Genomic DNA, 23404 nt, shown 5'->3' with positions numbered 1-23404 from the left:
TCCTATGAAAATCCAGAAATTATTAATTTTACCACAGTCGAATGACAACAGCGAGATAAATAAATCCATTTTGTTGCATCGTGTGGGGGAAAATATTTTCGACCCTTGACCCGAAGAGAGTCGACGTCACAGAAAATGGCGGAATTTGTGTGAGGAAGTAGCCGTCGTTTGACTTCGGAGAAAACATGTGAAGTTACACGAATTGTTGAGGTATTGCGAGTCTGAAATGTTTCTACGTTTATTCCCTGACATGATACAGCTTCAGAGGGTGTTGTTTTAGCACGTTGTGGCGGAGAAGTTCGGAATTTTGTTGTTGGAAGGTGAGTGTTCTTGTGAACTTCTAGTGAAAGGTGCACGTAGCCATACAAGCACGGCGATTATATCCGAAGTACAGTCAAGCGTAAAAAAATCATACTAAAACCTTAAAAGTATGCACGGTCCTGTACATTATTTAGTCCTTAACTTGATTCATGCCTCAAGAACTATGTTACTAAGACGTCTTTGTCTACATTTTGTTAGACTGTGTAAACCAAATATGCTCGTTTTGAGTTTTCCCACCACCACCCCGCCTTCATTGCTAGTAGTAGAACAGGGCCTGCATGGGGGGGTCCCGACAACGCTTTACGCTAAATTCGGAGGGCCGGCTACGTATTACGCTAAACTCAGGTAGCCTCTCTACGTTCTACGCTAAAATCTGAAGCTTCCCAATGCATTATGCAGGACTCAAAAACCTACCGGCTGAACTAAGGCGTCAAAGTTGATAATGTATGAGGTTTGGAGGTGACAAAAACATAGTCTTGATAGCCAGGATTTTGTCCTTTTTTAAAAGATTATGGCACAACCGAGCGCCAAAGACGGGTGATTTATAAGGGGGATGGTCCCCAGAAAATGTTCAAAATTTAGAAGTCTAGACCCTCTGAAATGCTATTTTATGCATTCTGAGGGGCAACTTGTGCTGGAAGAGGAAGCTAAGTTTAATGACATCTCTGTTTGTAAAAAGCAATACAGAAGAGTTTCAGCTTGATTTTGGGGGAACGGCGCCTTTCGACACATTTCATCGCCAGATGCACGACATGCTCCCACGGGGAAATTAGAAATTCTTGACCCATTGACACGATATTTCCTGAATTCTGAGGGGCCAATGTTGCTGGTAAAGTAAGCTAAGGTTAATGGCATCTCTATATGTGAAAAAAAAATACAGAAGGGTTTCAACTTGAGTTTTCGGGGACAACGCCCTCCTGACATATAATTTTCCGCCGGAGCGCGACATTGAAAATTTGGACATTTTTGACCCATTGAAACGCTATTTCCTGAATTTTGACGGGCAAATTTTGCTGATAAAGTAAGCTAAATTTAATGACATCTCTATGTGTGAAAAAATACAGACGGGTTTCCGCTTGAGTTTTGGGGTGAGACGTCCTCGAGCCCTCCCGACAATCGCGACATATTTTTCGCCAGCGGCATCATTCTTCTCCGGGAAAATTTTGAAATCATGACCCCCTGAAACGCTTTTTCCTGAATTTTGAGGCGCAAATTTTGCTGACAGATTATATCATAAACAAAGACAGGGGGGTTTCAATTTGAGCTTTGGGTGGCGACACCGTCCCGACATATACGCCGGTGGCGCAACAATCCTAGGGCGGTCCGGGAGTTTGCTAACGTCGGAGAAAATTTTGAAATCTTGACCCGCTGAAACGCTATTTCCTGCATTGTGGGGGGGGGAGGATAGCAAAACAAAGCAGACTGCGGACATGACACTCGTTTGTGACTTAGAGCAAGGTTGGAAAAGTTTGACAACGCATTACGCACAATTCATCAACTACGTTTTACGCTAAATTCCGGGTAGCCACTACGCAATACGTAGAATTAAAGTGGCCAATAACGCTCTACGCAAAATACACCGATTACGCTCTACGTTGAATTGGAGGGGCCGGCAACGCTCTACGTAAAATTAAAACGGCTGATTACGCTCTACGTAAAAGGGCATGCAGGCCCCCGTAGAAAAATATATGTTCTCAATGATACCCAGAAGAGTCGTATTTAGGTATTTTTGGTACTTTAAGAACTCTCTCCATGTTGTTTTATGGTGGATTTTAGTTGGTCAGGCCAGGTCCCAGTTTGGATCGGTAGTACTACAAGCAAGTGTCCTCCCCAAGGAAAGGGGAGGTGCTAATTTTTTTGCCATACTGCCATACAGCCAAGCCTACTAAAACGAAGCCTGTCCAACAAGATTTTGTCAGAATTGTTAAGTAATTGTGATTTAAGAATGTGTAAAAAAGACACGGAGTAAAGAGAAGACTAATGGTATGCTAATAGTCTTTCCTTTTTGAGTGGGAGGGACATTTCTATTACTACATGTAAGGTCACAGCTCAATAAAATCAGCAGGTGCATCAATTTTTACCTGATTTTGAACAACAACACACACAAAGGCAATTTTGTTACCCTTGGCGATGGTTAACATGCCAAAAATGGGAGAATGTTTTGTTAACTTCTATCAGTTCTATCGCAAAACGCCCTATATGCTGAAATTAGGTATAGTAGGCTGAATTATTAGTACATGCACATTTCTGTTTTTTTAATGACCTAACATCTGCTGTCCCTTTAGGCTCTGTGGTTGAATTCATGATTCTAATCTGTCTTCTGTAACATTAACTACAAAACAGGGAAAGAGTAGAACACCAATACTTACTTGTCTCTCCTCTTCAAGTTATATAAACGTGTTTGTTTTGAAAATTCATAACTTCATTGAAAGGCTGTTCTGCTAGACATGACAGTATAAGGCGCACTTTAGACCTACAATGTTATAAGGTTGTACGATCATCGTCGTAGGCGACGGTTTTCTTTAGACACACGGTCAGGAAATATCATGGGACCCCCGGCGCAGAATTCCATTGATGTGCGCGTGTGACTCAAAGTGAACTCTTGCGCTCATATTCAAAATGGCGGGGGAACCGCTTGTTTTCGTCAAAAGATGAAGCTTTTACTGACTTTGCAACAACTGTTGCCCTGCAGATGAGACGTTGAGAACGGTGCTCAACAAAGAAAGAGATTGAGGCTGGTACAGAGACGGACGGGATTTAACCCGAGTTCGTGGCCGCCGCCGGGGATGTCCCGGGGATCGAGGAATAGGGGCATACTAGAGAACTTGAACTTTATTGAATCACCACCTTGCAGGCATTTAGCCTGAATTGTGTTGGTGTTTACAAACTTCGTTATCAACAATATTTAAAAATGTTATCCAATTCTGAAAACATACTTAAAATTCATATATAACAATTTTGCTTAAAATTACAAATTACAGACATTAACTATACAATAATTGCACGATGAGTTAGGCAGACGTCATACGAAAGTTGATGCATATGGGATATAGTGCGTTAATTGTGATTCAACGTGGCAAGGGCCCTGGGGATAAACGATTGCGAATGTCTGTTGGACCGGCTCAATGGCAGCTTAAAACGGGGAGCCCGACGCAGCTGGTACTGACACTCAGTGGCCGGCTGCAGGAACTGATGGCAAGGATGGGTGGGGTCAGCCACCACCCTTCTGAGTTCTCGTGTTGTCGCCTCTCGTCTCCGGGACTCCAAGGTAGGTAGCTGCTCGTAGGGTATAGAGATGATCCTACAGCAGGACCTCTGGACTTTCTCCAGCTCTTCAGCCAGACCGCGGGGTAGCTATAGACCTCCCCACACCGGTGAGCCGTACTCCAGTACTGGGCGGATGAATGCCTTGTAGATGTCGAGAAGTACGTCTGCTGGTAGCCCGGCTCGTTTCGACAGTCGCAGGTAGTGAAGCCGAGGGCGGACCTTGGACAATATGTAGTCAATGTGTGGGCCCCACGACAGGTCATCACTGACTATCACACCGAGGAGTTTGAATTTCCTCACTCGCTCGACCCTCTCCCCGTTCAGAGTAAGCGGAGGGGGGTTCACTGCCTCCTTGCGACAACTAATGACCATGTCTTTGGTCTTTTTAACGTTAGCTGCCATACTGTAGGATTTTGCCCAAGAGTCAACTTCGTTAATGGCAAGTTGCATCTGGCCTGGTAGTGATCCCATGAGCAGTTCTGTGTTTGCCAGATCATCTGCGTACTTAACTGGGGCTACACTGATCGGGATGCCTTTGTCAAGACTGTTCATAGCCAGGACAAACAGAGATGGCGAGATGATCCCACCCTGAGGTGTTCCGGCGAGTACTGGGCGTGGCGAGGAGACACGCGAACCCCACCTGACACGCTGTACACGGTCACTCAGGTAACTGCGCAAGCAACACCACAAGTCCCGTCTCACCCCCATTATTGCCAAGCTATGCAAAAGACTGCCGTGGTCAATTGTATCAAACGCCCGGCTGAAGTCGATGAATGACACATGTACATCCATTTTCGGCTTATTGTTGAGTGCGTCGTGCCAGGTCTGCGTAATGTGGTTGAGGGCTGACACAGTTGATCTCCCCGGCCTGAACCCGTGTTGGGAGCCATGGATCAGGTGGTCAGTGTCTCTCTGTAACAGCACACGGACAAACGATTCCAGTACTTTACCTAGACAGCTGGTAAGGGAAATCCTCCTGTATTCTTCAGGGCCCTTGGGTTTAGATGTCTTCGGTACTGGAACGACCAACTCCGACTTCCATTGTTCAGGGAATATGCCCTGTTGTAGACAGGAGTTGTAGATATTACATAGCACAGGAGCAAGTTCCTCATGGAAAGTAGTCAGAATCCATATCGGAATGTGGTCGTCTCCGGTAGCTTTGCGTGGGTTGAGCTTTCTGAGTTGGAGTTTAACCTGTCCTATACTGAGCTCTGGCAATGATCCAGTGGAAAGCTGGTCCGAGACGTCTGCAGTGCTCGGTATGTCACGGGTAACATTCGACCAAACGGACGAGAAGTGTTCACTCAGTGAATCACAGTCTATTCCAGGGGTCGGCAAACTGCCTTCTCTCTTCTTCGGAGCTCCCATCAAGGACTTCACAAGACTGTACCACTTGCGTGTGTCACCGTGTTTTAGATGGTCTACTTCTTTCTCGTAGAAAGATCTTTTAGCTGTCTTCATGTAGTGTTGTATCTTGTTACGTAGACGTTTGAAGCTGGTAGTGTCTCCTGACATAAAGGCTTTCTGCCTCTCTCTTATCAGTCCTTTGATACGTGGGGTAATCCACTCCTTGTCCCTGGAGGTGACTTTCCCCCTCTTGAATGGTAGCAAGCTGTCGAGCAGTGGACGCAGAATTGAATAGAACTGGTGTACTTTCTCTTCTGCATGCGGAGTGTTTTCCACTGGGGAGAAATCAGCGAGGTTCAGTGCCAGTCCAAGCGAACGCACTGTTTCGGGAGTACATTTCCTCCGGCGGTGCACGAAGACAGGCTCCTTTACCCATGGCGTGCCCGGTAACACTAGTACCTGGTGATCAGAACTTCCCAATGGAGGGAGATGTACAGGTTTACTACTGTAGTGTTTAGACAGATTGGTGAAAATCGAGTCCAGCTGATTTTCACCTCGGGTTGGACGCGAGACAACCTGTTTCAGCCCAGTCCGCATACACAATGGCTTATACTTGAGCTGGTTGGTGTCACCAAGTAGTACAACTCCGGACATGGGGTACTTCGTCTCCGCTGACTGGATTGATGCGTTGAGGTACGCGATCACATCCTTATCTGCTTTGTGCCTGAGCGAACCCGGGGGTGGATTATAGACTACACCGGCAACTATACTGCTTACGCCCCTGGGTAGACGGTGAGGTCGTAAGCGTAACCAAAGACATTCGACAGAGTCGTCTTCTAAATCAACGAGTCTACTGTGAGGTATCGATGAGTTGACATAAGCACATACACCGCCACCGACGCCGTTCCCACGATCTCTTCTGTGTAGAGTGAACTCACTTAGGTTCACAATGCTGTCCGGTATGTCCTCGCGTAACCATGTCTCTGTGATGGCCAGAATTGCTGCCCCAGTCTGGTTCGCTACAACAGCCAGCTCGTCGACTTTGGGGACCAGGGAACGGGCGTTGCACAGAAGGAAAGTTGGTAGGGCAGCATGCTGCTTAGATTTCTTGTTTTGCTGAACTGGTACTACAATCAGGTTACTGGTGACAGCATTCCGACGATTCCATAGTGGTTGTTGATGTCCACATTTTGGCCCATCTGATTTGCATATGAATGTCGAGTCTAAACCGGAAAATGTAGGCCTATATCCAACAACAGTAGAAATCGAACGAGCAAAGTTCCTACCAGCTCGTGTTCCTCTAGGCCGACAGCGTAGCCGTAACAAGCCCAGCTGGCGCAGTTGTGACTTGAGTTCAGGACCCACAGGAGGAGCTGAATGCCGGAGACGGTGAAAGAAACTCGCTGAGTACAGGAATGGCCCCCTCCCCGCCATTGTTGACGGCAGACGGTCTCAAATCAGGAAGAAATCCGAGTGAAAGTGACAAAAGGCAGTCGAGCGAGATCCACCGAGGGTTCAGCAGACTCTGAGACACACGTATCAACCGTAATGACGACCTAACAGACATTCGTGACATCTAATAACTCTAGTTGAGTAGGAGCTGTGCATTTGTGCGGCCGCTCCTAGGAGCGCCACCTACCTCCCTGAAGTAGCCACTGGTAGCAGGGCGTCGCGCCGGAATACTAGTAACCGGTTTCGGACGAGAAAAATATGTTTCAATTGCTAACTGCATGCATATTTACAAAGAAAACGATAGAAACTTTCCTTCCCGGACAGGAAACAGCACGCTGTAGGCTTATTAGCATATCACCCACTTCCGTCGCCGGCGACGATTCTTCTTTAGACGAGAAAAACACAGCCACAGGCCCCCCCGCTGAACGTCGTGCGACTGGGTCCGAGGTGGTCGCACGACATTTCGAGGATTTTCCGTTTATTGCCGTCGTACGATTGTTTTGATCGTCTTTAGACGGCCAAAAAATACCGTCGCCGGCGACGTCGCCCACGACGATGATCGCACGACTCTAAAATGTCGTAGGTGTAAAGAGGCCCTAAGATAATTGCTTCCAGTCACAATATGGTGGAGCCTTTCTTTGGAACAAACATGATTCATTGTAATTCCCAATGGTCTGGGACAAGTTCGTTCCTGGTAATGTATGTTTTGACTCTGGCTAATAGAAGTGGTGATTGAACTGGTTTATAATGTTAGGGCAGTATGCACTGTGGTATATAAGTGAGAACCTCATTAACCTCGTGTCATTTAGTCTGTACACTTGTTGAAGCATGGGCGATAGGCCATCGAGTTTTTGTTGAAACCGCTGTTGCTTTGTGTACTCAACACACACTGGGTACTCAGTATGCTGAATCAAATAATAAACACGCACTGGGTACTCGGTCCGCTGCGTCGTTCTTGTCAGAGGGAAAGTTCGCGCAAAGGCCGACGGGAGTAGAACAGGTTTCGCAGTTTGCGCGAACGCGTTCGTGAACCCGCTGTTCGAACCGACAAAACCGCCAGGGCTAACACCTCACTAACTTCATAAAAATGACAGGGTAGGAAAAGCTACCCGTGGACAGCGTTACCACTTCATGTGGACAGCACTTTTAGGTGACTTAGAACACAGTTCCACGGCGTTTTTTAGAGTTTCTTTCAAAGTAGCTGATATCGACAAGATGCTTACCAAGGACGTCTTACATAGCAGGTAGTTACGTTTCAACTATTACTGAAACGTATAGATAGACCGAATTTTCATTTAAAAACAGGTCCATCCTTGAAGATATAAGGAACCATTGGGTTTGAAGTTTTTGTTAGGAGTCTTTACAGAATCAGGGTTCCATTTTCGAACGGTGGCGGGAAATCTGGATCAGTACCAGTAATGGTACTGCTGGTAACGCTGTCCACCGGAAATCGGACTTTACAAAATGCCGCATATCTCCTTTAGAATTAAGTGTTGTATCCTAAGGAATTCTACATGACTAGTAAGTAACCCCTAGATTATAAGTAGTATCAACGTGTTTAATTTCATGGCGTTTTTTCGCCGAAAATATGGGCTTTTGAAACTGCATTTCCTACCTATCTATTCTTGTTCTTAACACTACCCAAAGCGTTCGGAAATCGCTGTTCGGCTCTCGGCAATCTTCGGGTGACTTCGGCATCCGTTCGTGTGATTCTTTCGAATAGACGGCGGATCGGGCGTTGTGGTTGTTACAGTTAGTGTACGATTCTCGGGAATCATTCAGTGGATCAAGTACACAGGTAGTGCGGATCGGGCGTTGTGGTTGTTACAGTTAGTGTACGATTGTCGGGAATCTTTCAATGGATCGATTACACAGTGCGTGTTAGAGCAAATTCTCGGGAATCTTTCAGTAGGCCGAGTACACAGTCACTTAGTCTACGATTCACCGAAACCTTTCCGTTTGTTTGTTCCTTAGCTGATCATCGGAGTTTATATAAAAAAATATATATATAGCACAGTAATGCCTATTTCAAAAAAAACTCGATGGCCTACCGCCTATGGTTGAAGAAGCCAACACGGCAAAACCGGTAGTGTTAACAGGCTGAATTTCTTAAATAGAATGTCTAAACGGGAACTATGTTGCTCAAGATGTCTTGCTGAGGGACGACTGCGGTGTGAAAGCCGTCGGTTAGCTTGAGGAATGAGTCCACTCTACTTTATACTGGTTTGTTAGGATTTGGTATGTGGTGACCTGCTTTGCCTGAGGTGTTAACTATAGGTGAAATGTAGCGTGTCACACAACATTTACAAGCTTCCATGACCTAGAGGTATAATAGTACCTGGTTCAGCATGGTTTATTCTTTGTACCAGTTAAGCTTGTAAATTTGCCAGCATAGCAACTGTGATGTTATTTACAACTGATAGACGATGACAGATATAATGTAAAAAAAAAATCCCACTCATTATTACTTAGAAACAATATAGATCACTTGTCCAATCTCAAGTTGCATGGTTTTCTTCTTTTTTGTCATCATAAGTGAAGGAAAGCATTTGACCGATTTTCATCAATAAATGGGTGCAGATTATTTAATCGCAATGTCTAGGATAGCTGATTCTAAACCAAAGGAGTGAATCAAGGTGTGAACATACTGTAGATCCGTAACTGTTTTGTGATGCTGAACATGCGCAGTTTGATCTGTGAACCAGCTTACTTGCATTGGTACAGGCTGGTAGCCTCCACCAGACCTTCCTACGGGCATATGGATTGTTGAATTTGGCAAAAGAAGGACTAATTGGCCAGTAGAGTCAGTCCACAGTAAAGTTAATAATTCTCCCACGGAGCAGGTGCAAATGAAACTCTCTGGTGACCAAACTTCCCTGGCAAATATTCTCCATATTAGCTGGTAGTTAGGGACTGTACGTTATTTATCGGGGGGGAGGGCCGGTCGTCAGAGGGTCGGGTTAAAAAAATTTTCCTAGGCCCTCCCCCCAGGTCAAAATTTTTTTCCTAGGCCCTCCCCCCAAGCCAAAAAAATTCTCCTAGGCCCTCCCCCTCCTATCAACTCTTGAAAAAATATTCAGACGGCGAGAAAACCACCGCGCCGTTTCGAAGTGTCCTTCGCGTGTATTTTACAATGGGTCTCACCAGCGATCTCCCTCTCGTTCGCCATGCTTCTCAATCTTAGGCACCCGTACGCAAAAAAAATGAATGGCTCGGAGCCCATGTTCCAAGTTTAAAAATATGCTTAGAGACTAATGCATCCTTTGTTCATAAATGATACCACTGTATGATCCTGGATTTAAGTGAAATCTCAAAAATAATTGTTACCGATTTGTCATTTGCGCCGCTCTAGCGGCGCGCGCCGGCCGCATCTAATAGCGCTTTGCAAACTTGTGGGACCTGAGCGGCGTCCGGAGACTATTTAAGTATCTTACACATTTGAATTTACGTTCATAACTTCAGAAATATTCTATCATGATCATCAAGAATGCTAACCGTCAGGACGACATTTTAACATTACGTAAACAATATCGAGTTCTAGGCTCGTCATCTGTTGCTACTAGAATTTGTCAAATGACTCAGAACGTTACCCGGGAAAGTTGATTCCCAGCGACCGGACGTCAATTAATATTCCCCAATATAAAGATGTTGATTCAGGTTTTTAAAAAATCCTACCTTGGGAAACTTACGGTGTCCCGCGTGGATCGCTGTGAGCGCCGATTGACGACGCTATTAAAAAGGGGGTCCGGGGATGCTTCCCCGGGAAATTTTAGAAGTTCAAGCCCTCTGAAACGCTATTTAACGTAATTTCAGAGGCAAATTGTCCTTGAGCAAAGTGGGACCGCCGGCAGCACATGAATACCTAGCACATAATTTTTGTAACTTTCACCCAATAGCATCGTCAAAACCACACTTTCCATTTGTTTTCAAATGTACGTTTTGAAGAACTGGCCCGAGAAACACAGCGCTCAAACCTTACTACAGTCCTGCGAAGCTTAAGTAGCCGTTGAATATAGTCTGGGATTTTTTTGTGTACTTCTACATTTGCCATCTTCAACTACGGAAGTCACTGGAATTGGATAAGACTGAAGAAACAGCATGGAAAAGTCCGCCAACAGTCCCAGAAACGCCGCACGCCCCTTTGTGACAATGTATACGGTTTCGTGATCTTAGCTCCGCCCCACTGCAAAATTCCCGCGAAAACCTGGATCATTGCGTTTCTACCGGCCACGCCCACAGCAAAACTTCTAAAGAGATCAAAGGCACACCGCTGTCCACCACTCGGCCACCATGGTAACCGTGCCAAACTCCGTCCCAACAGCCCAGGATGTAAATTTGCTACATTTGTGCTTTTGCTTGCAGTGAACCATGTGCAAGGGGGCAATCCAGAACTTATCAAGCGCAAGTTTATCCGACGTGTATCATTCGGAAACTTAATTGATAGAACTTACCGTTTTGGAGCCCTCTTCAGGACGAGAGGTGCTTGCACTGTGGTATCAGATTCGAACAGTGGCCGTGACGCAAAAGGGGGAGGGCGTTGGAAGCCGCGGTAATTTCGTTATTTCGGGCCAAGTTTATAATCGCACGCAAACTGTTAAACCTGTTTTTTTCTTGCGTGTTATGTATAGCTTTATGCCTCATGTGTAATAGGGTACATGTACCTACTGGCTGAGCTTCAAGGTGAATATTAAAGGTGAATACAAAACAAGTAAGTTTGTGTGACGATCGTTGAATATGTTTTAACATCTTGGAGATGCCGCTACGTAATGGCATTGCGTCAAACGAAGCCACTATTTTTGTTTTGTAATTCAATGTCATTTTTCTTGCTTTTTTAGGACTTATCATGGAATATCTTGTCAGTTACAAATCATTAATTTAGGCCGGCCATTACCTGTTTTGTTTTATGTTCTCGGCCGTCATATTTTTTCAAGATGGCACCCACGTTCAAACAACGCGCGGTATCGGTTTCCTTATTCCTTATTAATAACTTCCGTAAATTTTTTGAACGTTTTTATGGGTGCTGTATGGTCACAGTGTATGATTTGATATTTCCAAAAGTACATTGCTGGACATTGGGCAATCAACCTGACGGAAATACCCTGGGAACTCTAGTGTAGAACAGTTCATAAAGGTCGCGCTGAGCGACTCCTCCCCTCAGCGCAGAACGCCGCTCTGCACATGATTTTTATAGAGTCGCAAGCCACGTTTATACTATATATCAATATCTATCAAAAGGATATTTTAGTATCATATCCATCCACCATAAATATCAAGATATCTGACGTCGCATTTCTTATTCTAACCTTACCACTGTGACAATGTATCTGTACATGCGCCGCGAAGCGGCGCGCGCTCAGCTACAATCGCAAAACATGGGGTTTGCTGAGTGGCCCGGAGCCCAATTTTTAGACATTTAGATATGTGTTTGAAGATTCTGAAAGGGATCAAATTTTTTTCCTAGGCCCTCCCCCCTTGCCAATTTTTTTTTCCTAGGCCCTCCCCCCAGGTCAAAATTTTTCTCCTAGGCCCTCCCCCCCTGACGACCGGCCCTCCCCCCCCGATAAATACCGTTCAGTCCCTTAGTTAGGTACAGTGGTCACTGCTGAAGAACTGCTGCCTGTACCCCTCATATCTCATTGTATAATTGTTATTCTGGCCAGACTTACCAGTATATAGGGAATATGAGTCCAGTCAAAATTAATGCACGTTTCTGCTAATGATAATGATGACCATGGTGTGTACAAAAACCCAACTAATGCTACGTCATTCTTCCATTTGACATCAGACTGCATCCACTTTGGAGAATCAAAAGCAGTGATTAAGAAGCGTGTGTGTACTGTTTCAGGAAATTGCTTTCGTAATTGCTGGAATTACCTCGTTATTCTCGGTGAGGGGGTGGACTGAATCAAAAGATTATTGCCCTGCCTAGATTCTTGATTAGACATTCTCCCTTTCTTCTTTACTCAAACTCAAATGTATCAAAATGTTTTGCTTCGCTAAATCATCCTAATTGCATAATGTTTCAAAAGTATGCATAATGTCTGCAGTATTGAGTACTAAACTAAATTTGAGTCACCATATCCAGCAACTGTACCTACATGTAGGTTTTGTAGGCTATTTTTTGCTCTTCTCTAGCCTGGGTACCATCAGTTTGCTCCATTGGATTGCTTGTGCCCTGTAATGAACTTTAAAGGACGTTGATCAAATATGCTCTTCCCAGAAGTTAGAATGTTGTTCTGTAAATTGTAATGCAAAACCGGGACACTGCCTGGAGGCACAACTCACTTTGGTTGCATAAGCCATAAGACCAAACTGGTTTTGGGTTTGATCCACTCACACAGCTACTTTACAACATGACACCCTAAATGGGATTAAACCTTATGAAATAAATGAGGCATTTTCCTAAAGCTGTTAACCTTATCAAAGCACTTTGCACACCCCAATGACCCAATGCATTGACTGACTTGAATTACATTTAATATTGATTATGATTACGCTTCTAAAAGATAAAGGTTTTATTAGGTAACAGAACCACTTCATGTTCTTGATGCTTGTCTGAAGACCTGTCTGTACTGTAAAATGTAAATTGTAAAATAGTCACATAGGTTTATGTTTGCAGTTTTTGCAGTGACCCCTTGCCTTGAGCTTATCACACTGCACTGCCAACATGTGCCCTGTTTTCAATTATTGCGTTATTACATGTACGTTTCTTTAACTGCAAACGTAACCTTAAAATGCCTCCTTTCCCCTCCCATTGCAAAATTAGGTCCCCATTTACAGTATCCTCTTTATGCAGAGACATGCTTTTAACGTAAGCTGATCAGATTGGCCTTGTCTAAGAATGTCTGTCACCTTCAGAATGTCCCACCCTGATAGAAGATAAGGCAACTTCTACTAGTTACTTTGTTCTAACATCATAAAATCTCCATGGCAACTGTCTCCATTCAACAACAACAATTTCAAGGATGATTTTTGTGGATTAGGTTGAGATGACAGTCTTTGAGAGTCTTTTTTTACCAGCATTTGTTTTCTTTATGAATAAATTATGTTACTAACCTTGTTGGCCATGGATGAAGAATGCACAGCAGGCTTTTAAGAAGTGACCTCATTGACATTGTTACTTTTTCAATGAGATGGCCTCAATACTTGGGGAAAGTATTTGGGCTTGCCTTTATACAATAGTCATATCACTATGTGTTCAACTGAGCTTATCATATGTCATGCAAAGGGCTCAAGTGAATAGTTGTCTGTCTGCAACTTGACCAATGGCTGACCAATGTCTGATCTTCTCCTAAGAATTTGCCTTTCTAGATGTACAGTTCTACATGCCATACTATGTGTGAAAGTTAGTAAAATTCATTATGTCATTCTCCATTGTTCCTGACAAAATGACGGTTGGCCTTCTATCTTTTTGAGTTTGATTTTGTCAGTCTTTTATGAAAAAATTATCTCTTGCCAATTCTTCCAGTTTCTTCCTTTTTTGTATTAGGAGACATAATGTACATGGATATGAAATGTATGCATACTAGTACAGGTTACAATGAACTTTTAATTATAGTTGTACAAATACACATGTAGTCAAGCAATTTGTATATGTTTAAGCCAAGCCTATAGATGACAGGTTATTGCTGTTTTGCCCACACAGGTATTACATAGAGGGACTGCAGAATGACAATCAAACCTCTGGAGAATGTGAAAAGTTTTGCGGTGAGCCGGCCGCCGCTGGTGGTGTTCATGGTCTGTGTGAGTGCGCTGGCCATCGCCTTCATGTCCCTGGCTTACTACATCAAGATGAACCAAATCACAGATCCTGATATCACACAGGTGAGCTTCTGTTTGTGTTCTATAACAAGTAACAAGCATAACAGCTCTGAACCCTGGTTATTTGTTCAGGAGATAGGAGAGATTGAGACTCCCCTATGCCCTCTAACTTAGTCAAAACAATTTCTCGCAACAGTCCTATTATTATTATACTGCCAGTATTATAGGTATTGTTTTAGTCTAGGTAGTCTAGGAGGTACATGTAGAGTTTTGCAAAATTTGAATATCCTGTATTCCAAAATAGAAAATATGCCAGAAAATAGTACATAATGCCGTTTAAGATCAGTGGTAAAATACTTTATACCCTTCAACTTCAAGATTGGTTCATGAAACTAAAGAAATCACACTTTAAAAACAGTCAAAAAGGAAAGTGAAAAATTTCCCTGCAATCTCAATTCCCGTTGTTTCCAGGACCGTATTGCAAAAGAGAAAATATGTATATGCCAGAAAAAAGCTCTCATAATGCCATCTAAGATCATGGATTGTTGATAAAATTGCTTTTAGATTAAAGCTGGCTTTATATACTTTCAAGATTAGTCCCTGGTTCATGAAACTAAAGAATTCACACTTTGAAAAAACAGTCAAAAAGAAAAATTAAAAATTTCCCTGCGATCTCAACTCCCGTTGCTTCCAGGACTGGAACACGTTCTTGCTGAACTTTGGGAAGATGGACTTCTGCGTGTCGGACAACGACACGCTGAAGCACTACGATGATGACGTGACGCCCACCACCACAGGCCCCTCGTCCAAACCGGAGAAGGAGATCCTGGAGTCGGAGCCCATGAAGAACGTTTCTGTCACCATCATGCTGACCCTCGACCCCATGAAGAACTTTGTGGGCTTCCCCCATAACGTCACTCATCTGCAGGCAACGATATCAGGAGAGGAGTTAGGACTACACGGTACTGTCCGAACACTGTTAGCCTGGATGCCTGACCCACACTCACTAAAATATCTATTACCATAAGATATATATTTTAGAGATTGGGCAGCTGGCATCCAGGCTAGAACACTGTCTGCAAACAAAATACATTTGGCTAGGTTTTCATTTGTTACTTCAAGTGATATATCCTCTGTCTGTAATAAAAGAAATCTGGCAAGTTTACATGTACATGTATATAAACTTATGTCCAGCTGCAAGTAAAGATATCACATACTTAAAAAGCAATGAATATGGTCTCAATTTGAAAGTGATAAAATGTTCATAAATAATATGAATCATTAGTCTGTATAATGCAAACTCCAGCTGTCCAGGGGTTTATGTCCCCTCCTAGGCGGCTGGCGGTTACGAGCGTCTGACTAGAAGTACGATTAAAATCAGGCTAATGAATCATTTGCTGAAACTAAAAAAACTCATGGTATTCTGTGCAATTTGCATGTTGCCACATTGCCCAAACATTGAACTGAAGTAGTATTTATCTACAACAGCTACAGAACAGGAAAACACTTCTTAGTTTTCTTATATGATACATTTGTTGTGTTTGATGATGTTAAACATGTCGTTCTACTCACTACCTTAGGTTCGGAAGCCCTGGAAGAAGTCAATGTCACTTTCACACTTCCGACAGCCTGGAGCACGCAAGACTGCGCCAAAAAGGGGCAGTGCAGCGAGGCCAAGTTCAAAACATGTGTCACATTCATGGCCTCGCCCGCGGTATTCCCCACTACAAGGTGTTTGGTTGATTCTTCATTTGCTCTGGTCTTAAGCTTACACTTCAAGTGACTACCTTGATATAATTGGGAACAAACTCAGCTTGACCATGACTTCTCTACCATGTTTACCAGCTATGCAAAAAAATTCTTTGAAATATAACTTTCTGACTTTTTTTGTTACTAGAATCATACTATTCTGTCCAGAAAGATGAAAATTTAGCACAGGAAAAAAATTAACATTTTATGGGCATTGATTCAGCACCATCTTTGATATGAGATCCTTTCGAAAGCATATGGGTTCTCTGCAGTCTAAATAGACATTTTGTTAACTGTTTATTCATTTTTCTGTCATCGCTAAAGACCACAGGTTACCGCGTTAAGGTACATGGTTCAGGCACAGGTACAATTCAGGACCTTTACCCGAACCCCGGTATCTGTACCTGTATCTAATGGAACATATATGTCCGCAACACTAAGCATAGCAGTGGAAAACATACGCCTGTTGTTCCTGGCATCAGTTTACACATTTCTGAAGTGTTACTCACACAATGTTGACTGTATGAGTTTGTGTTCCTATCTGACTTCACAGGAAACCGGAGACTTGCCACGCTGACAGCTTCAACAACAACACAGCCACATCGGTGTACTACACCACATGGATACAGCCGCTGGACCCCCTCACACCCGAGGAGCACTGGTGTCCCAGCGGGGTGTTTGTCAAGGCCTACCACGCCTTAAACCCAGAGCTGTCAGTCATGATGTCAGCCGTAAGTAATATTTGCAGTGTGTTATAATAATGGTTGGTTTATTGGTCAGAAATTATCCGTGCAATGGCAGCCAGTGCTGAATTGCTGCAGGGTTTACAATCATATAATACAGAACAGATACATATTTGCTCCACACTTGCACTTTGTGGAACTGTCGCAAGAGTCTGGGCGACTGCCATTCGGCGCCAGCAGGTGACCTCAATACGACCTTCCCCAACCGAAGTCAGGTACCCATTCACACCTGGGTGGAGTGAGGAAAGTCGTGTAAAGTGCCTTTCCCAAGGGCACAACATCGGGGCATATCGGGGTTTCGAACCTGGGACCTCTCGGTTCTGGGCAAAACATTCCAATTGCGCCACATGATGCCACTAAAGTTGTTGATGAAGGTTAGACATCTAGGTAATAAGATACGCCAAAAACAGTTACTTAAGAAACTGGATAAAAGTTTGAAAGTCTTTTAGAACATAAAACCACAATAATTGCATTGGTTTTATGTTTTTTGTCTGGAGTGGTCAGCGAGAATCATCACACTGCAAACAATACAGCTTTTCCCTCAGTAACTAATTTGCATATTGTTTCCTTTCAGCATTTGTTTTAGACTAAATATATTAGCAGTAGTAGTGAAAACCCAGAGCAGCAGTGTTCACCATTTGCTATTTACTCCTTGTCACCATTTCTATGCATGTAAGTTCTTGTGATCTTCAAGCATAGTTTTTAAGATGTGTCTTGTTGTACGACCGTAGGGGGAACGGTCGCTGGTGAATTTGCACCTCCTTCACACAAGCTACTTCCTGTTTGTCATGGTCATCACGGTCTTCTGCTACGCTGTCATCAGGGGAAGGCCCAGCAAACCTAGAGCTACAAATTCCATGGAAACAAAGGTACGCCCCAGTGCTGAAAATAGATGACATGTACAGTATAACTGCCTTAAACATTTCTGGCCAATATATTTCAAGGTAAGCCCTGATACTGAATATAAATGATATGTACAGTTTAACTGCTTGAAACATTTCTGGGCAATGTCTTTCAAGGCATTCATTGAATCATGTTTCAAAATTTCATTCAAACATCTATTAAGTTACTCAGATGTTTTGTATACAAGTTCTTCGTTAGTTCTATGGATACTCTGTCTTAACCCTGTACCTGCCGACTTGTATTCTAGCTTGTACAAATTTGGTGCACAGCGGAGCCTTCGGCAGGAAGAGGGTTAACTTTGCTTCTCTTATATGAAGTGTTAGCTGTGTTTTTTTTTCTTTCGATACTTAAACAAGGTGGTAAGCGGGCAGAAGAGAAAACAAGCATCTTTGCCGTTGTTTTAACTTTGCGGTGAAAAGGTCACTGTGAAAACTGCGAACTACCGTAGACTTGAATGCATTTACAGTACTATGTCATCATGTGACCCAATTTTTCAGGTTCCAGTTGAAGCTTAAAGACGGCAGGGTTCTTTTGAGTGTTTTTGAAGGCAACGCTGAGAGAGCGGTGATGTCGTCCCTCAGCTGAACATGTCCCTCTGCTACCACTGTAAAATCTTGGAAGGCAGGCTGATGAAGCCCATAGCAAGATGCTCCAAGATGAAGATATGTAGAAACAAGACATGCACCCTTACTCTGTGTATCCAGGACTTTTTGTTGTATTCTTCAGATTATATTGTTGAGAAATTGCTAGCTGTACATGGTCGGCTGTCCTTGGCTGTACAAACTTTTTTCAGGACCAATAAAGTATATCACTATTGTTGTTTGCTATGGGTCTTAAAGTAAGAAATAGTAAGGTGTGTTACATGTTGCTAAATATTATGTTGCCTATATTATTGCTTACGTCGATGAAGATTAGACATCCAGGTAATAAGATACGCCAAAAAGCAATTACTCAAACAACTGGATATGATTTTGGAAACGGTCAGACGTTTCAAGTAGCATCCACTACTTTTCGTCAGTGACTGTGAGCAAGATCAGTTGAACAGCAGGTTTATAACCACGAACTATAAATTGATATGCAAATAAGGAGAAGACAAATTTTTAGATAGTCCAATAGAAAGCGAATTAGACAACTCGAGACAAGGTTGAAGTAAAAGGGGACAATAGCTCCTATTGTTTTAATATAGGAGCTAAAGCTGGTTTGCCCCCAAGGCTATGTCCCAAGTGCCAGACAGTTCCACCCTTAGCCCTCCTTTCCTGTTGAGGGTTGGATTGTATATCCTCTCATATATTGCCTCCCTTACTCCACGTTCGAACCAGCGGGGTTCGCGGTCAAGGATATCAGTGGATTCGAGATTGAACGAGTGTCCCTGGTTGTGTTTTAGGTGGTGGAAAATGGCCGAGGAGTAGCGGTATATATGAGAGGATATACAATCCAACCCTCAACAGGAAAGGAGGGCTAAGGGTGGAACTGTCTGGCACTTGGGACATAGCCTTGGGGGCAAACCAGCTTTAGCTCCTATATTAAAACAATAGGAGCTATTGTCCCCTTTTACTTCAACCTTGTCTTGAGTTGTCTAATTCGCTTTCTATTGGACTATCTAAAAATTTGTCTTCTCCTTATTTGCATATCAATTTATAGTTCGTGGTTATAAACCTGCTGTTCAACTGATCTTGCTCACAGTCACTGACGAAAAGTAGTGGATGCTACTTGAAACGTCTGACCGTTTCCAAAATCATATCCAGTTGTTTGAGTAATTGCTTTTTGGCGTATATTATTGCTTGTTAAGATGATTTGTTATCCAGCTTAACGTTTTGTGATCATATGGTATTTCAACTACAGTATTTATTAGAGGGTGATTTTGTTAATCAGTATGCAATTTGTTATGAGATCATTTTGTAGACATAGTTGAGACTTCTGTTCAGAAGTTAGAGACCAAATACATGTAGTTTTACATTTGCATTTGATCAATGAGCAACACTTTTAGTTTTTGTACAGATATTGCCGTCATGGTGCAATAATGCCAACAGAGCAGTTTGGCTTACTCTCCAAGGTGAGTTTAGGCTACAGCTGGTTTTTGCCTTCTTTTTAGGCGTTTTTTTGTAAACCAGCCAAAAAAAGAAAACCTGACATAATAGAAAGCCTGACAAAAAATGCCTAAAAAGAGCCTAACTTCTGCTTGGAGAATGAGTTTATCTCCCTTGAACCCACCATTTTTCCTTGGTTCTTTTTCTTTGAGTTCGCTTTTGCGTTCTTCCTGATATACCGGTAGGCCTTTCCGCAATGTTATGGTTAAAGCCCAACTCAGCAAGGAGAAGTTTATCAGGTAAATATCGAGTAAAACAGCAAGAAGAAAATTGGTTCATAAGTAGTGTGCATATTCTTAGCCACTTTGTGATTTTGGACACCTTGAAGCAACATCTCACTAGACTCAAGGAGGTTCTATCTTGCAAGAATATACGGTTTACCTTTGTCCTTGGAGTCTGAGAACCATGATGTAGAGGAAATGGTGAAGCCATCCAAAATACGGCATTTTGAATCACCATGTGCAATTTCTATATTGAAAGAGGCGGCTGCTTCATTTACTGTTTGCTAAACAAATTGCTTGAACCTCGGTAGCTTGCCTTGTAGGACCTAATGAAATCTACAAGATCAGATGGGTTGATGACGTACATTACTACATCTAGCTACCATTGTCAAGGAAACTGAGTTTAATGTAGAGAACGAAGAAAGTTATGTGCAAGCTTTATATGTGCACTATGATCTCAGAATGGACAAATGATGGACAGGTGTTACTTTTTTGCTGGTGAATTGTTGTATATTTACACGCCAGGCTAATGATGTGTTGGTTATGTGTGGAGCAATCATACTTAATTTTATAGGATTTCAAAGGGTTATAGATTTCATTGTTATATATATATATATGTATTACCTTACCTTAGCCATGCAGGTGTACATGTACACGGTCTGGTTTATTTCTACTAGCTGCGTGTGGCCATTTATATTAAGGTTTGTACATTTTAATGGAAGCTGATTAAAACAGCCATAGAAAATGGAAACACTTTTTTTTTCCCAGAAACTGAGTCATGTTGAAATGCAACCATTTGTCATAGACCAAATGTAGTAAATTTGATTCTGGATGGAAATTTTTCCAATCAAGTCAGTACGAAGATGTGTAAACAGAGACTTGTGTCATCAGTAAGAAAAGTTGTCCAACATGTATTGAAATCAGGGTTATGAACTTATATGCTTTTCCACTTGAGGTATTGTTTTTGGTAGCTTTAAAAGTACTGTACATGTCATTAGTTGCCCATTGAATCTGTGCGTGCTACTACTGCAGTCTTTGTCATGGATGTGTTAAGATATTTGGAGCTTGCGCATCTCAAGCAGAGAGAGAGAGAGAGAGAGAGAGGATAATTGTTACTTCAGTTCTTGTTGGTGTTTGTATGTCAAAAACTTAGTAGATGTAGTGGACTTAAGCCTTGTACTCTTGTAAAAAAATAAGAATTGAACATGTAAACATTAGAGGGTTGCCAGCACATTTTGCAAAAAGGGTGTAAGATTTTTTATGCATTTACACAAGTCCACTGTAATTACAATGTCTATGGTTCATAGTGGTGTTTTGTTTTTGAGATGCTAGGCGAACAAATTTTTGTTGTCAGTTGTATAAAGAGAGTACCAGTGCATGGAGAACTATGAGGCAGTTTCTTCGATGTGGGCCAAATGAAATTTGAACTTTTTTTGACCACATTCTTCATTGCCTCTTTGAAACTGAATGGAGTTTGTTTTACAGACACTATCAAATTTGCCCTTTGGAAGAATGTTGAAAGATGTTCAAACAGGCTGCCTGGTATCCTTTGAATACAATCAAATTAGTCTCGTAGGGGTTTGCATGTTTTTGACTTGATTTGGGTCTATGTATATACAAGTATTTATATATATGTATACAGTATATATAAATCCTGGTGCTTACACAGCTTAGCGATTATTCCATACAGCTATGAATATAATAAACTGTGGCCTTATTCACGTTATCCATGAGCTTTAGTTTAGTAGTGTGGGAAGGTGGGCTAATCTGTTTTTACACATTTTTGCAATGAATCAGTAGCATGAGTAGCCCTGTATGTTAGAAAATGGACACATGTACGTAGTGTAATAAAACGCACCATGCCATTGAGTATAATAGGAATGAAGGCTGACACTGTTCAGTATAGCTACGGTGTGCATGCTGTGTCATCATCGAATTATGCATTTCACTTATGTTGGAACGTCTTTATGAAACTTAAAAGAAGAGTGATGTAATCTACTCTCCAAGCAGAGGTTGGTGGGGAAGATTGTGACCTTTTTATCATATGCTCCGTTTTTTGTCCGCTCTCCCCAAAAGGTCACAATCTTCCCCACCAACCTCTGCTTGGAGAGTAGTTTAATCTAGAATTCTATCCGGCCTAAAATCGGTCAGCAAATCGGTCTGCACAGTCGCATGTACATATTTTGTTGGCAACTAAAGGGCGAGGAGGTAGGTGTAGCCTGGGTACCATCATCCGTTCTTTCTCCGGGCCCCGATGATTCATTTCTCTGCAGTTAACGCTGGCTCATTCTTTCGAGTCAAGTCAAGTAAGTCAAGTCATCCTGTCTAAAAGAATAAGCCATGTGTTAAACTACGGAGGATGTTACCCAGGCAGAGTTTTGGTCAAACGGTTCATAGTTTGCGTAGAAAGGCATTTGACTGACTTGTCTTGGATTAAAGACTTTCCATTGAACTGTAGCACCGAAGAAAGACCCTTTCAAATCCTGTTTCCAAGCCCCTTGTAGCGTGAATCAGGCTCATCACACTGTCAATACAACAATACAAATTCCGATTTGATGCTAACGAAGTCCGACAATGCTGTGGGGCATTCACCACTTCGGAGCGCCGGCTCGAATCAATAGCCACAGCGCTCTGTAACAAAAGCCAATTTTGTTGCCGATTTAGAAAAACTGAAGCCCCAAGTGTTTTTGCCAGTTTTTGTTGAAAATATAATAACCATGTTGCCTTTCAAAGTGAAGAACCGTTTGCGTCATAGCAGGATAACCCCCTTGGTCATCGTATAGAGCCGTATTGGCGGAGGAAGGGAATTCAAGACTCCGAAAATTGGAAAGTCAATAAGGAATGGTCAAGATTTAGGGTGAGGTCAAGCCTAGACTTCTATGGAATCGAATTACTGTATGATTGCGATCACTCGGGAGGCGACTACAGATATCTCCTTCCTAATACAGACTAACGACGTACAGGGGTTGATATTACTATACTTGCTCTGGAACTAAAGTGCCGTCATTGTGCCTTGTAAAATAGACTACTGTTCAATGTGCATTGGCCTTTGAGACATCAAAATTTGTCCTTCAGATAAGAGCGCTAAAACGTTAGCATACGGTAACTGCTCTTTACCGATCACTGACCGAGGGTATGTTGTGTGAAAGGGCGAGTGATCTTTAAATTCTAACCGAGCAAATAAACTCCCACAGTCAGTTGTTTTAGGAATAATCATTGGTCAGACTAGGGGCTAACATGGAAATTTTCCATGCAACGTGATCCTTTTTAACCAATCAAAACCAGCCTGAACTCTGTCCAATGAATCCTGATTGTTTGCAGGTCTGCCCACCATCGAATTCTTCCGCCTAGACATACAAAATAGTTCTACCTGTGTTTATAGTTCCGCCACACAATGATTTTTGGTCTCGATACTACCACAATAAGTTCAACTAAAAACAATTAGACTTCAAAAGTAGCCAAAACAATATCGTGACCGTCCGCCAGCCACTACGGCTAAAAAAATCTCCCGCCCACGTCACCCGCGGATGAATACAATTAGCGTTATTTATGT

The 23404-nt window shown here is 42.7% G+C and overlaps 1 protein-coding gene across 1 annotated transcript; it reads left to right on the top strand.

Annotated features, from left to right (window-relative positions):
• The first annotated feature begins 104 nt into the window (after positions 1–104).
• On the top strand, positions 105–21577 carry LOC136447483 (transmembrane protein 248-like). The gene is made up of 7 exons (XM_066446472.1): positions 105–320; positions 14033–14211; positions 14843–15110; positions 15729–15879; positions 16451–16628; positions 17372–17509; positions 18041–21577. Exons 2-7 carry the CDS (start codon positions 14056–14058, stop codon positions 18056–18058), a joined length of 909 nt encoding a protein of 302 aa, XP_066302569.1. The 5' UTR covers positions 105–320; positions 14033–14055; the 3' UTR covers positions 18059–21577.
• The last annotated feature ends 1827 nt before the right edge of the window (positions 21578–23404 follow it).

Source organism: Branchiostoma lanceolatum, chromosome 1 (genome assembly GCF_035083965.1).
Source record: "Branchiostoma lanceolatum isolate klBraLanc5 chromosome 1, klBraLanc5.hap2, whole genome shotgun sequence".
Taxonomy (NCBI): Eukaryota; Metazoa; Chordata; class Leptocardii; order Amphioxiformes; family Branchiostomatidae; genus Branchiostoma; species Branchiostoma lanceolatum.
This window is presented reverse-complemented; position numbering and strand designations above follow the sequence as displayed.